Source organism: Antedon bifida, chromosome 6, assembly GCF_963402885.1.
Source record: "Antedon bifida chromosome 6, ecAntBifi1.1, whole genome shotgun sequence".
Taxonomy (NCBI): domain Eukaryota; kingdom Metazoa; phylum Echinodermata; class Crinoidea; order Comatulida; family Antedonidae; genus Antedon; species Antedon bifida.
The window spans coordinates 21,456,392-21,472,884 of record NC_136231.1 but is presented as its reverse complement, the minus strand read 5'-3'; the positions used below and the strand labels follow the sequence as shown (position 1 = coordinate 21,472,884).

Genomic DNA, 16,493 nt, shown 5'->3' with positions numbered 1-16,493 from the left:
TTAATAATTTAATACTTATATACGAATACGAATATTCTGTTTAGAATGCTCTCATTTATTTATTATACTCCGCTAAATTATTAAATTATACCACACATGACCAGAAAGGTTGACCTTTAAAAAAAAAGAAGAGAAATCGAGGAGACAACTGTTTTTTGCGGCGCATGATTAATCTTCTCATCTTCTTTGATAAAAAAAAATATATCTGACTGTAACAGCAATGGCGCTTATTTCCACAATTGGAAGATTCTCCGGACATATTCAATCTAGTGGGTGTTTAGTTTCATAGTTTGTTTATTGATTTAAACCGGCAAAAATGTCCAAGCAAGCTAGGCCGGGCCGGCGAGTCGAGTCAGCGGCCTGACTAATCCCAGCGGCCTCCCCAAATGGCTCTGTCTCTAGCTGTGATAGTGGCATGCAAGAGAGTAGGCCTAAAGCCTAGTATAGGAGTTCCTTGGTAGTAGTATGGTCGAAGCGGCCGCCAACCAAAGCGGCCGCCAGTTTAATATCGTCATTTATATGGAACGCCGTGTGCGCTTTAATCTTGGATTGTTGTTGTCAACGCCATGGCCTATAGCGAGTTGAGTTACAGCTCTTCTTTATATTTCTATAACAAGTTGTATAATAAGTTTGCCGGCCGTTAAATCAATGTATATTTTATATGTATTTTAATATTAACTTACATGCTATCGAATCTTATATTCTATTTTTAATATTTACATACTATCGAATTATTTAATAATTTACGTACTTTGTATATCTCATTATTGGTAGTGAAGGGAAAATATGACGTTGAACTGACACGACCTTTCTCGACCCTCTCCTATCGAATCTATACATTAATAATTTACGTACGGTATTGTCGAATCTTTATATCTCATTTACATACTATTGAATCGTTATACAGTATTGCATTAATAATTTACGTACGGTATTGCCGAATCTTTATATCTCATTTACATACTATCGAATCTTCATACAGTATTGCATTAATAATTTACGTACGGTATTGCCGAATCTTTATATCTCATTTACATACTATCGAATCGTTATACAGTATTGAATTAATAATTTACGTACGGTATTGCCGAATCTTTATATCTCATTTACATACTATTGAATCGTTATACAGTATTGCATTAATAATTTACGTACGGTATTGTCGAATCTTTATACATCATTTACATACTATTGAATCGTTATTATACAATATTGCATTAATAGTTTGCGTACGATATTGCAGAATCTTTATATCTCGTTTACCTACTATCGAATCTTTATACAGTATTGCAATAATAATTTACGTACGGTATTGCCGAATCTTTATATCTCATTTACGTACTATCGAATCGTTATACAGTATTGCGTTAATAATTTACGTAGGGTATTGTCGAATCTTTATATCCCATTTACATACTATCGAATCTTGGTTTTTATTATTAGTAATAGGGTGTGTGTTCTACGCACCTTCTACAGCACTATTGCTGGCTGCCAGTCGAGTTATTAGCAAAAGTTCGCGTAATTAATTACCGTACCGTACAGACACTTGCATCTTATATTAGTATTTAAAACTCATTTTAAATTGATTTATATATCTGAAGGTATAAAATCATGTATATTGTAAAAAAAATTAGAAAGAAGTTAACAAATTATGAACACTACTATAGTATAGTTACTTTACTGATTAATTAATATACAATAACAAAACTATATATTGTGATATACTTTATTGAAAAAATGTGTATAATTCTTAATAATTGGCTTATTATATATTATATTAATATACAATACAAACACCACAATGAATGTTATTGACTTTATTATTAAACATATATATCATTTATTTAAAATCATTTAGTTAAAATAAGTAGGCTAATCATCGATTCGCCATTTCGTTTAAAAGAACGTATCACATTCAATCTGTAAAATAAAGAGAATAAATTACATTACAATAATGTAGATTGTTATTTACGTCCGAGTAAAGAAAACCTGTCGAAACAATGACAATCAAAGATTACAAACCAACGACAATCAAAGAGCACACGGCGTTCCATACAAATTACCGTTATTGAACTAGCGGCCGCTTTGGTTGGCGGCCGCTTCGACCGTAATCCGTGTACAGGAGGGAGGGAGAGAGCCGTTTGTAGGCCTAGTAGTATAGTAAATGTACAAATTTGTGGTAGTAGGCTAATGATTGTGTTTAAATAATCACAATTTCTTTTTAAAAAAAACAGGTTTTCCTTACTTAAAAAGGCTTTTATTTTATTAATTTTAGTTACGCCTAATTATATCTTTTTTTCACACACTGCAAAAAGTAATAACAAGTTGTAACCAAACCTAACATTTGTTTTTTGTTTTTAGATGGCCTACGTTGTTTGAGCACATCAATAACTCATAATGCAGCAACGAAGAAAACAGTATCTAAACCAAATGGAAAGAACATTGTGTTAGTTGAAGGAGTTCGAACACCTTTCCTGATGTCTGGCACAGAGTAGGTCTACAATTGCCTTAATATGTTCTCTTTTATAATTGTATAACAATTTGCAATACATAAAAGTAACATGGAATTGACATTTTTTACAAAAAAGTGTTTTAAGTTTAAGAAACTACAATCGATGTTATATACATGTTTAAACATAAAATAGTGTAATAGTGTAGTGTAAAATAGTAATGTGTTTCAAATTTTTCTTTCAAATTTTTCTTTCAGGAATGCATAAATAATTTAACAGTAAAACATTTATTAGGGGACAACTTTGGTACCCAACAATGTCTCCTTAATATGAGTGATAGATATTGGCCATTGTAAAGTAAAACATAAATTGTCCATCGATTTTACGGGGTTTCCTTTGATCAGTGGTGCCGTCGAATTAGGGGCTATACCCCTACCTCGGGGAACGCAAGTACTTTCATTGGAAAATATAATAAAATTATACTACTGTATATCTATTAGTAGTAGTTGTAGAAGACATGTACATTTTAGCCAACATTGGCATTGATTACATTTTCTCTATTTTTTATTTTAAATATTATTATTTTTCAGTTATGCAGACTTAATGCCTCATGATCTTGCAAGAGGAGCTTTAGAGTAAGTTTGTTGTAAAAATATAATTATGACTCTTGTAACTGACAAGTGGATTTCATCTTTACAGTACTTTAAATAGATTTATTTTGTAATCTCACTATTAGAATTGTAACATGTTGGCATAAGGTACAAAATGCAACACAAATGTTATATGTATATGTTATAATTTTATATTCTATAAATATCTATTGATTTCAATTCACATGAAAAGGACATGACAGAAAACCACATTTTGTTTTTTTAGATTTTCTGAATACTGTAAACACCAGAGAATTTCTGTATTACACCCCTAATTGTTTGCAATAGTAAATACATTTTTAAGTGATAATTAAGACAATTTTAATTTTTACTTCAATTTATGTTAAAAAAATATATATATAAACAAAATTTATTTGTTTTTTTAGGGGACTTGTGGCACGTACAAATATACCAAAGGGTAAGTTTTTGTAATCTCTTCCTTAACTGTCTGTAGTCAGTACTATCCATTTTTTTAAATATATTATTTAATCTTTATACTGGGTGACCTCTTCATTACAATGCTGTTCTCCCAGATGACCCTGTATAGAAACTTTCTATACCATTGAGTAAAAATTATAAATGTTATGCATGATTTACTGAAATGTTCCCTTGCATAATTTATATTTGCAAATGTATTAAATTTGAAAGCACCTATTTTGTAGATGCTGTTGATTACATATGCTTTGGGACTGTCATTCAAGAGGTTAAAACAAGCAATGTAGCAAGAGAGGTAAGCTGTACATGGCTTTAGTGTCCCAAAATGCTTCTTTCAATAGTTTTTTTCCACATCATCATTCCATATGATGTGTATATTCCATAATAGAAAAAATAGAAAAACAAGTTAGCTCAAAATGGTTTCACTCTATAATCAATGTTTATAATAGGTGTAAAGCTCTGTCTACACTATCAAACTAGTCTGACCAAAAAAAAGTGTTATGTGCCTAAATATGGTATTGATATGTCCAAACATGGTAGTGATATGACATCATCATGTCCATATATAGGTACATCACATTTGTTGATGCATAAAGTTTGATAGTGTAGACATATAGAGCTTAACAAAGTACATAAAGTGTATTGTATTTATGTATAGGCTGCATTAGGAGCAGGATTCTCTGAAAAGATTCCAGCACATACAGTAACAATGGCATGCATATCATCCAACCAGGCCATTACATCAGGTAAGTTGCATTCAAAGTGCATTTGTTTATTAATACTGTAGTGTACAAGATTTAAAATCAGCCATCTTTTTAATTAGCCAATTGTGAACAACCAATGCAAGTGAAGCTGTGTAAATATAAGAAATTAACCTACCTGGCAGACTGTGTAAAGGAAACTCTTAGTTTTCTTATTTCTGATTGGCTTATCACAAAAACAGTCTTATCACTTGTAAAGAGACTTGCATCTGTTCAAAATAATAGAGAGTAGACTGTATTTAGAGCTAATCTACACTTAAATGTTCATTTGCATGTAAGCCTGTATAACAAGTCAATTTCCCACCCAATATATGGTACCATAGAGTTAATATTTACCAACATTTTGATTATTTTTGGGTTGAATGAATAATAGCTTGAGGTGCTCTGTTCATTTTCTAGTTATGGGAATGATTGCAATGGGACAGATTGATTCTGGTATCGCCGGTGGCATTGACTTTATGTCCGATGCACCAATAAGACACAGCAGACAAATGAGAAAATTCATGATAACACAACAAAAGGTATCTACTTTAATCATATTTTTTTAAGCTGACAGATGGAAATATCTAGAATATTTATTACAGGGTCCTCTACTATATCTTATTATATTGTCTCTGGTCCACTGTGCTTTAAGACAGTATTTGTATAAAGCACAATATACTTATCGATAAAAAAAAATCAACTTTTTTCTTTTGTGTTTCTTGGAGTGGCCAAAAACATTGCTGCCTGATGTTGATGATGTTTTTTTTATTTTTTATTTCTTTAGGCAAAGTCTGTTTCAGCAAAACTTGCCCTTGCTTCTAGACAATTAAGTATGGCAGCATTTGCACCTGAGGTAAGGCCGTTGTATATTATGTAGATATTATGTATCAATCTGCACACAGTACTGTTTCGATCGTATGAGATCTCGTCAGTGCAGCTTAGTATATAGCCTGAGCCAGTTATGATATATGATGCATTTTTGTTCCTTTTAAATATGTTTTCAAAGAAACTGTTTTGAACATTATTTATTACAGTATTACTATTTCATTATTTTGTACACTTTTTATAGTTGCCTGCTGTAGCAGAGTTCTCAACTAATGAGGTCATGGGTCATTCAGCAGATAGACTCTGTGCAGCATTTGGAATTGGAAGGAAAGAACAGGATGAGTTTGGTTTACGATCACACACTCTGGCCGACAAGGCAACGAATGAAGGACTCCTAAGTGACCGTCTTGACTACACAGTTCCAGGAAAGGGTAAAGTTGTGCAACGTGACAATGGAATTCGACCAACCAGCATGGAAAAAATGAGCAGTCTAAGAGCAGCATTTGTCAAACCCCATGGTACAGTTACTGCAGCAAACTCATCTTTTCTGGTAAGGCTATATAAATATAGTAGGACCCTGCCAAGTAAAGTCATAGGGATAGGCTCTAGTGTTAAAGTTATATTCCCCCTTGTTATCCTCCGTATAGCGAGAATGTGTCTTTCTAATAGTGTGTCCATACTGTACTGTACTTGCATTTTTGTTTACCAGTGGTGTCAAGTTTTAAGCTCTGTCTACACTATCAAATTTTATGTGGAAAAATGTGATGTGCCCATGAACATGATGATGACATATCACTACCATATTTAGGCACATGACACTTTTTTTGTCAAACTAGTTTGATAGTGTAGGCAGAGCTTAAGTAAAGAAAATATGTGACTTTGATAATTAGACACTGAAAGGGAAAATTATCAGTGGTGTAGAAACAAAATAAGGTTTAGATAATAAAAATGGAATAAAAGACTGAAAACTTATTGAAGTAGTATTTCTAACAAAGTAAAAGTATTTTATGTTTTGTTTTATTACAGAGTGATGGTGGTTCAGCATGCTTAATAATGTCAGAAGAGAAAGCCTTAGCCATGGGTTATAAGCCTAAAGCATACCTTAGAGACTTTGCATATGTGTCACAGGACCCTAAAGATCAGCTATTGCTTGGGTAAGAATCAACTATGATGATTTGCAAATAGTAGGCCTAAGATGCAATTAACAAGCCAACTTAAAATTTGTTTTTTGTCTGGTTTAAATCTTAAGCTTACATATGCACAAGTTTCATTTACCTATATAACTAAACTTTGCAACTTTTGCAGGCCTGCATATGCAACTCCAAAAGTCCTTGAGAAGGCAGGTCTTTCAATGTCCGACATCGATGTCTTTGAGTATCATGAAGCCTTTGCCGGTCAAATCCTTGCAAACTTAGCAGCCATGGATTCAGATTTCTTTGCTCAAACACAAATGGGAAGGAAAACGAAGGTAACTGCTGCTGCTGTCTATTACCCATTTTCACATTGCCTAACATAATACTGTGTTATTATACTACAGTATGTTAATATCAATGGATAATTATATTAAATAATGAATGTTTATTTCACAAAAACTGAACATGCAATTTGTGCCACGCAACCACAGGGATGAATCAAAGTAACATGTCATGCATAATCAAATGGCAAGGATACACTTATAGTGTGTTATCAATTCAATTTTTTTTTTACTTTCTAGGTTGGCGTTCCACCAATGGATAAGTTCAATCTATGGGGAGGATCCTTATCTATAGGCCATCCATTTGGAGCCACTGGTGTTCGTTTAGCTACCACAGCTGCCAACAGACTCAAGAAAGAGGATGGACAATTTGCACTGATTGCAGCCTGTGCTGCAGGAGGACTGGTAAGAACAATGCTACAACATCTGTTTATGAACCAACACACTAACCTAAAAAGTCTAAACATTCACTCAATGCAAACCTATTAATATGTCCAAAATGTTTTAAACTAATTCTTTTAAACATAGCATTAAGTTCACTGGTCCAAAACTCTGGGATGGTGTACCAGTTACCCTATAAAAAGTGGTTTGTCAAAGAAGAGTTCTTCTTTTAAATAGAAACGACACCTCTTATCCAGTTATGTGTAATTATCATTAATTATGTAATTAGCATTTTTCAGTACCCTGAAACTAAAAGTCTTCATTACAGATTTTGTCCTGTTTCCGGTTCCCGTGTTGTCCTGTTTTCATTTTTAGTTTTTATGGGCTGCCTTATACAAGCTTCGCTTTTTTGGAATTTTGCCTCTTATTTTAATCATATTTACTGTTAAATTTTATTTATTATGAAATTATAAGAGAAAGTAGGGAGTTATATTCATAGTATTTTAACCACATTTTGACTGACATTTTGTTTCTTTTTCAGGGACATGGTATGCTTATTGAAAGGTATCCAGCATAATAGAGTTGCAATACACTGAAATTAATAGATTGAAATTGTAAATAAATGATAGTTTCACCTTTTATCATCATCCACGCATGTGGAGCTGCTTTTACGGAATCAACAGAAATATATATAATATTGACAATGCAAGTTTTTTTTTGAAAATTTCCATGCATTTTGAGTCAGAGCAGGGAAGCTTGAAGCAAAATATAAAATACAATTTCATAAAATAAAAGTGTGTTATTGTTTTGGTCAAAATCAATTGTTTTCCAACACAATATAAACTACTGTATTTATATGAACATTTCAAAAGATTAAATAAATTTGTGCATAATATGGTGGGAAGTTAAATATCGTTACTATAAAGATACTTCAAAAGTATGATTTGTTCAACTCAAACAAGATTGAAATAAAGGATTGTCTAACTTTACTTTGTATTGTAGTTTTATTTTTTTTTTCATTTTAAATTTCAAAATCGTTAACAATAGTGATGTTAACCTATGCATGGGTTTAAAGCTCAGGTACAGGCATGAATTTTAAATATAATATCTGGTTAATTGTACATAAATCAAATATTTGTAATAGAAATCAAGACGAAAAAACATGAATTTCCCTTAATATGGTCAAATACAAAATTTGGCAAAATTCTGCAATAAAAACCAGGAAGACTTTTTTTCAGTAGTTAGGTAGTTTAACCTAATGTAATAACATGTCTGGTGACTCCCTAGAAGGTGATAAAAGATGGTGGATATACGGTGGATAATTTTTGCTATAGCATGAAAATAAAAATCTGAAGTTGAATAAAAATACCCGAAATGTAAAATTTAAGTTATATTACCTATATTTAGTCATCTAATGACATTTTTTACCACATCGTTTATTTTTCATAGCTTTTTAAAATGCCTCTCTATTTACAAAATTTGTGTACTAAAGAATACAGATTTTACTGTGAAATTTGAACTATCCCCCCACTGATAAGAAAATGCTTATTTTCAACAAGCTCGTGTAACACAAATAAAATCCCAACAATTATGAAACATAAGGTAAACTATAGATCGATAATTATTGGAATGTATGATCAATAGACATTTTTTGCCTGCACCTGGCCTTTAACCCAAAATTGGTTACTGTTAGCATACTATAACATGGTCAAAATATTTAACATGGACTAGTGTGCCTCGCAAGGCTCTCCATTTCTTCAAACTGTTATCTATTTCTGTAATGGCTCATGCCTCAAGGACACTTGAAATAAAAGGATGTTTGTATTTAACATATTTCCTTTTAGGTCTTCAAATTTCTTAGTGGAATTGTATGACTGTTTTATATTTTAATGAAAAGGAAACAAATGAACTTGACTTGAACGATTTTCCACTCCTCGCATGGTTGCTGAGCATTTCGATTCGCATGAGTGCTCATGAAAGCGTCATAACTCATTTCCTGAGCTCTGATTGGTTGCGCAATATTTCGCTTCGCAAAAAGTAGAAACAATTCGAACTAGTAAATTTCGCTGAAGCGAAAAATCAAAGGAACTAGAATTCGTTGAAGAAGGGAGTATGACAGACAGAAACTTGAATACGCATGCGCATAGCGTGACGCTTTCGATTCGCCTAGTGGAAAATCGGCTTAAAGGTCTGTCTGCACTGTCGCTATATGCGACAAAATGTGATGTGCCATATATGGACAAATCACTACCATATTTGGGCACATCACACCTTTTTGATAGTGTAGACAGAGCTTAAAGCATGTGGAGAACTTGTGTTTGATGTAGTATAGAGCTGATGTACTATTTCCATTATATAAAGTCAGTACTGTATATACAAAACAAACCTGTATTGGTTACAAATCACAATAGTTTATTTAAATACAAATCAGATTAACATAATTTCGGCACTACTATGGAATTGGCACAATATTATGTGCAAGTAATTTACTGCCTGATCTATTTAATTTGGACCTTGTTTTAAACCTGACTTAAGCTCTGTCTACACTATCAAACTTTATGGGACAAAAAAATGTGATGTGCCCATATATATATTTTTATTTCATTCAGTTGACAACTAACAGCGATTAGACATGATGATGTAATATCACTACTATATTTGGGCATATCACCACCATATTTAGGCACATCAAACTTTTTTTGTCACAGTAGTTTGATAGTGTAGACAGAGCTTTACACTGAAAGTGAAATATACCACTGTAGATGCATCATAAATACATAAAACTAAAAAGCCAAAGATTCTTGCACTGAGCAATCAGTTTTAAATGATTATAAACTAAAAACAATATTTGGAAACTATTTTTATAGTTAATAAATTGTAGAGATTCTATATGATGTTTATATTATATTTGTAAAGAAGAAACAAAAAGTAGAGAGATAAGCCCAATCGACAATAACTATCTGCTTGTTGTACTGCATATGAAACATGTAGTTGTATTTCAAGTTATGACATCATCTTCAATACACATCTTGTGCTCCCCATTGTGGTGCCTGTTGAATAAAAAATCATTTTATTTTACTGTTCAATTCACACATCAAAATCAGGTTGACAAACCACATTTAGGCTTAAGTAGCGCTACAGTTTTATAAATTACTTTAAAATAAAGTGGTTTGCAGCAAGAATGCAATTGTTTATAACAAATACATATTATAATAGAAAATGTTTATTTAAAGATGTATTGTCCCTTGAAACACAAAAAAATGAAGGTCAAAATATTCTAAATTTAAATTGGCCATATCAAAGTAATATTAAAGTTATTCACTTTAAGTCGAAAATTCGAGCCAAAAGCAACAAGTTTACGTAATTAACAGGTAAATTAGTTTGATTACATTTCATCTGGAAAATCGTCGCGAGCGAAAGTAAACAAAGATTTCAAACCACGAGTACGCATTATGCATATGCTAATTAGGATTGTTTACAACTTGTCACGGTTGAGAAGGTATTTTCACACAGATCGTGAGGAAGTTTTATGATTATGCATACAGAGTAGCCAAACAAGCGCGTTTCATTATGGGATATGTTTTGATCAAAAACTTTGACTGGAAGTCAAAGTTATTTTTTTAACAAAAAAACGTCTGTATTTCAGTTAAATGATTTTTTTTTCGACAAATTTTTGGTGATAGTTAATAACTATTAAGATACTTCAAAATGACCCACCTTTTTTCGAAATCTGTTATTTTTTATTTTTTTGGAATAAGTCAAAGGGACAATACATCTTTAATGAATTTACTCGTATGTAAAGAATTTTTATTTTAAATTTAAATATTTTTTTGTTTTGGTTAAATAGGCTATTTTAATGTCACATATAATTCAAATAGTTTAAAGGCAGCTGCTTCATATTCTTTCAAATGTGTTTAAGCTTTTGAGGAACGAAACAAAGGAAACAGTAAAAGAAATAATAATTTTACCCCAGAGAGTTTTGCTCTTATAGCTTGTTCTTTCTTTTCTATATTCATGACCAACATCTGGCTCTTGAAGGCTAAATTTTTGGTCTTTTCACGAACTTGCTCATAGGGTGACACAGACTTTACACCCATAACAACATGTCCCTATAGAAAAAAAACAAATTTAAACAGAGATATTCTAATTATGATTATTGTATAAATATAGTTAAACCTATTAGCAGACATAAGGCCCATTTACACTAGGACGATAACGATCGACGATAAATAGACAAATATGCATTTTTCATACATAAAACAAAAACAATATAAAAACTTTACATCCTAGAACTATAGAATAACCATCTATGCTTCCTTTGATGAAAATGACATTTTCACACGTCCACTCAAATGATGTCATGATTAGTAAGAGCATCGTGACAATACGATTTTATTGTTTTTATTTATCATGACATCATTTGATGGGAATTTTAAAAATATTATTTTTATCAAAGACAGCATAAATGATTATCCTATAGTTCTATAACGAAAACCTTTCTAATCCTGATTATCCCTTTAGCTGTAAAATCGTTGAAATGGCTGCCTTAATGCAATTCAACGTAAATTGCTGACTTGAAATGAGGTTGAAAGGTATTTAAAGCTGTAATATCATCATATATAGTCACTCACTAATTTAGAATCAATCTTGGCATCCAATCTGACATCATTTCTAATCAGTTCTACAATCCATCTCTCAGCTTCATCTGGATTCATGTTTAATTTCTCTGCAAGCATACTGAAAACAAAGTTCAAAGTAACATTTATTTATTGCTATAAAGTTTGTGGTACACCACGTATCTTAGTTCTGAAAAGAACTGTTGAGAAACTCAACAGTTTTTTCTACCGCAAACTTTATAACAACATTTGATTTTGTCATGCAACCTTAAACAATATATAATATGTATAAGGACTTCACCTTATGCTGATGCAGTTGTGAATGCGACAGAATGTTTCGAAAATGAAGTATCTGGCGTTTTCAATGAAATCTTCCAGACAAGCAACCAAGAAAAAGTCATTTGCAAGCACCTAATAAAACAGAAGACATTATGATGGTAAACAAATTTGTAAGCCATTATATTTAGCCTAGGCTGACATGAGACATGAGACTGTGGAAACAGGGTACACGTTTTACATTAAACCAGCCTGCATTTATACTTACAATTTCGCAGTCTCGTAACTTCTGTTGAGCACCATCAAAGTCAAAATTAACATAAAGACACTCAACAAACTCTGTTATTGGATCTTTGTAAGTGTACGACTCCTACAAAAGTAAATATTATTATAATAATGAATTAGTAGTAGTGTAAAAAAACAAAAGTTTCTTTCTTTTGAGGGAAAGAGAAAGGGGAATCTCTTTACAGCACCCAAACTAAAGTATATGGGGATACCAGCCGAGTCTCGGCCTTGACAGGACTAGGGTACTTCTTATCCGAGTAAAGTTATAGAACTAACTAAATAAAAAATACACACAGGTGAAAAAATTGAAGAAAGTTCAGCAACTCTACAATTAATACTATTGAAAACAATTTTGTAAACGTTTACAATTCTGTGTTATCTTAGTAACTATCTAAATCAGCCAGACTTTTTTCTTTTTAAATAATTGACAACCTTACCTGTTGTATAACCTTTATAAGATCTTTTAAGTATTGTCGTCGTTTCTTGTTTGTAATTACAGCTGTAGTAAGGTATCGTAGAATGTGCGGACACATAGTCTGTATAGCATTTAAGTAACTAAGAAAAAACAAGCAAAAGTAGGTTAGCTAAATAGCTGTACACAAAGAAATTCTACAGCAAACATTTTTGTTGTTGATAAAGGGCTAAAATATAGTAAAATACAATCTATTATTATAAATACCATTTAAGCATTTACAATTCATAGCATTTTTTTTGGTTTTAAATGCTGGAAACAATGGTGTTTATTAGCCCTATGATCTAACTTGTAGATATTAGAATAAAATACTACAATCTACACAGGCATAGACTACAAAGTTTAGTATTAATTAAATAATTAGAATAAAAAATAATAATAATAATGAATATGCTAGAATATGAATTGCGTTAAGAAATGTATATGCTAAAATGATTATGTTAAGAATTGAATATGCTAGAATATGAATTATGTTAAGAAATGTATATGCTAAAATGCTTTATGTTAAGAAATAAATATGCAAAAATATGAATTGTGTTAAGAAATGGCTAAAATGATTATGTTAAGAAATGAATATGCTAGAATATGAATTATGTTAAGAAATGTATATGCTAAAATGATTTATGTTAAGAAATGAATATGCTAAAATATGAATTGTGTTAAGAAATGTATATGCTAAAATGATTATGCTTAAGAAATGAATATGCTAAAATATGATTATGTTACATTTATAAATATTATGAAATGAATATATTTTTAGTAATATAAGGGGAAAAAAATATTTATGTAAATAGTTGTTCTTACTGAGGTTGATAGAGGAATAGATCAATGATGTCATCTCTGCCTTCAGGATGGTTGAAGAATACAAACAAACTCCAATGTATTAACCATGTTCTTTGCTGAAGCAGTTGGAGAGGTGACACAAACGCTTGCTACAAAACAAAAGATTAAAAATAGCAAATGAAATCACTGTACAAATGTGACTTTTCCCTTTTACAGAACACACAGTCAATAAATGCTGTATGAATTTCAACCACCAGTCTACATTTCCACTCACTCACAAACAGGTAATTCGATTTGAAGCCTTACATTTGAATCAATAGTATTTCGCAATCTCTTTAGATCTTCAAGAGCAGCTTCCCAATTCTGCATTAAAATCTCAGATGCTAATTTTCCCCATAATGAGCTCATAAAACAAGGGTCGCTAGGTGAAACCTAATGAAGAAAGAAAACAAAATTAATTTCTTTATACCTTAATGTAATTCTTTAAAATAACAACACAGACACATATATATTTCTCTAATGTGCCTAGAGCTTAATTATTTACATTTTGCGTGTGTAATGCATTTTTAAACAATGTTTTTTATTTATGGAATGGATATAGTATTTTCATTCGTTGAAAGATGTACTGTTCTATTTAATGGCCAAGTAATCTTTCAACTTTCAATTCTATATATTCCAGTCATAAACATTCATTATTTGCATCGACTTGCACATTCACATTTTAGTTTTCATAACAAAAAACACGGATACAGATTTAGCTTTAAAATCACACAATACTTACCAGTACTCTATGGAAATACAAATATTCAGCAGCTGCAGAATAGTTGCCACACTCATACTGAAACTTGGCATACTGGAAAAGTAACTCAACCATCTCAGCAGTAAACTAAAAAAAAAAACAAAAAACAACATAATTATGAAGGTCAAATATTCAAAGTACAGAATCAGTCAATTTTCCCAAAACCAAGCATCAGGTGCTGCTGCTTGTTTAGTTAGTATTGTCAGTATATTTAACAACATTTTGAAATGAGAGGGAATATCTGTACACTGGTACAGAGAAGAAAAACAGATGCATTTAGTTAGGAGGCCTACATAATGAGCCTACTATAAGATGTTTCCAGATCTTTCTTAGCTCAGCATGTCACTGTTGGTTGTGTACCACCCAGAAATATTCAAAGCACTCATGAATATCATGAATTTATAAAAAAATTCCCCAAGGTTCTAACTTAAAAACAAGACGATTTAGAGAAGCAATTTGTATTGCTATTTAGTATTATTTTAAAGTTATTTAGTGCAACAACCTACCCAACATATTTTACAATAATTAATTGAGTGTTACAAATGAAATGGACAATTTTTATAGAAATAAGCAAGATCTTACACTGTGTTCATTTTTCAGGTATTCAAATAGCTGTTGTCCATCCCTTGTAGACTGGACTTGCTTGCTGACCTCAGGGTCAAGGAAGATTTTAACAATTGGGTCAATTTGCGATTGAAGCCTCTTTAGTTGAGAAACAACTTCTGTCCTTTTTTCACGCAGCTCTAAAAAAAAATAGAAATATGTTATTGAAGACTTTTTCAAGGTTGTGTAAGAGAGGTGTTTCATTAGATACATTTAATACTTTTTAAATATCATCAATTTTAATATGTTGATGATTGGTGAAAATGGTTTGTACTGTAGATATCTTAATGCTGGATCAATAACAAACTATAGGATACAAAACAATTAAATGTATTGACAAAATATTAGCAATATTCTGGGTTTCTGATTTTAGAAAGCGTTACTACTCACTTGATGGTACCTCTTCCTCTGTATTCAATTGCTTGAACACGTCCATAGCAAAATCCACCTACAAAAGAAACGTGTGATGTCATTCCAAATGATATTTATTTATAGATGTATTGTCCCCCTGAAAAAATAATTCTTAAAACATTTTTTGTTGAATATTCCATTTTAATGTAACATAATAGTTATCCACTTTGACCAAAAATTGGATTGAAAAAAAATGTCTTTACCTGAAAAAATGTAATTTAAAACAAAAAATGGTCAAATTGGCTGCCAGCCAATGGATTTTTGGTTGAATTTAACCATTTATTTTGTCATTTTACAAGTGAAAACATTATTTTTTTAAATTTGTTTTCTATGGAAGTAATTAACTTGATTAAAACTACAAAATAACATATTCAAAGTCTGATTTAATTAATCTTCATTTTTCATGTTTTTGGGGGACATTACAATACATCTTTAACTCAAATAACACAAAATTATTATTAAATTATCAAATTGTATCAAACTGCTTTGTAAATTGCAGATCAAATTATGCAAAGGGGGTTTATTTAAACACCCCATTTACTGTATAACAATTTAGAATTTAAAAAAGACAAAATAATAAATGTAAAGCAAGGTTCGATGCATACCATGTTAGTGTTGCTTAGCAAATCAATTTTTCCTTGAAGCATTTCCTTTTCATCGTAAATCTGTAAAGATTAATTAATTGATAAATAATTAAATATAAAATACTGGACTGGCCATTAATAATTATTATTATTTAAAAATACTAACAATTAGCAGAAAAGTCGCCGAGTCTAAATAGATAGGTCTGTTTCCATCTTTAAACAGGTTTACATACTACTGTATTAAGCTTTTATATGGCACCAACAAGAACAGCCAACCTCCTAAATGGACCGAAACGTCCCTGGCTGGATCGAATCGTCCCTACACACACACAAAAAAAACATGTCAAAGGCCTGTTTAGGCCCTCTAGGCCTACTAATCATATCCATCATGTCCATGCATGTGTACAACTCATCCAGATGATTTCTTGTTTTTATCCTATTATTCACCTAAAATACATAACATTAAGACCATTGTTTATTCAATTATAGTTATAGCAGTTTACCTCCTTTACTGACAAAAATTCTAAGAGGGGAAACACCAAATGTCGATCTAAATATTGACCAATTTTTGAAGTCAGGTCGTATTCCGCCATGATGCCGGTAGAAAGAAAAAAAAGAGCGACGAAAAAAGAATTCTAGAGGGCGCTAGTGAAATTAATTTTGTTCGGGTTTTCAATACCGTAGAGGGGGTACAAAACAAATTGTT

The 16,493-nt window shown here is 31.4% G+C and overlaps 2 protein-coding genes across 2 annotated transcripts; one reads left to right on the top strand and one right to left on the bottom strand.

Moving 5' to 3' along the window:
• The first annotated feature begins 127 nt into the window (after nucleotides 1-127).
• Nucleotides 128-7,947, top strand: LOC144844791 (trifunctional enzyme subunit beta, mitochondrial-like). Its single transcript, XM_078701854.1, has 13 exons — nucleotides 128-269; nucleotides 2,362-2,491; nucleotides 3,041-3,085; nucleotides 3,487-3,518; nucleotides 3,763-3,830; nucleotides 4,194-4,281; nucleotides 4,696-4,817; nucleotides 5,063-5,131; nucleotides 5,348-5,653; nucleotides 6,130-6,257; nucleotides 6,409-6,571; nucleotides 6,818-6,982; nucleotides 7,500-7,947. The coding sequence occupies exons 1-13, from the start codon at nucleotides 221-223 to the stop codon at nucleotides 7,533-7,535; spliced, it is 1,401 nt and encodes a 466-aa protein (XP_078557980.1). The 5' UTR covers nucleotides 128-220; the 3' UTR covers nucleotides 7,536-7,947.
• Nucleotides 7,948-9,349: 1,402 nt separating this feature from the next.
• LOC144844793 (eukaryotic translation initiation factor 3 subunit E-B-like) lies at nucleotides 9,350-16,421 on the bottom strand. The gene is made up of 13 exons (XM_078701856.1): nucleotides 16,291-16,421; nucleotides 15,809-15,868; nucleotides 15,183-15,240; nucleotides 14,772-14,932; nucleotides 14,172-14,276; nucleotides 13,697-13,822; nucleotides 13,412-13,539; nucleotides 12,573-12,690; nucleotides 12,119-12,220; nucleotides 11,876-11,985; nucleotides 11,590-11,695; nucleotides 10,927-11,067; nucleotides 9,350-10,008 (listed from the first exon to the last, which is right to left on the bottom strand). The coding sequence occupies exons 1-13, from the start codon at nucleotides 16,378-16,380 to the stop codon at nucleotides 9,976-9,978; spliced, it is 1,338 nt and encodes a 445-aa protein (XP_078557982.1). The 5' UTR covers nucleotides 16,381-16,421; the 3' UTR covers nucleotides 9,350-9,975.
• Nucleotides 16,422-16,493: the final 72 nt, after the last annotated feature.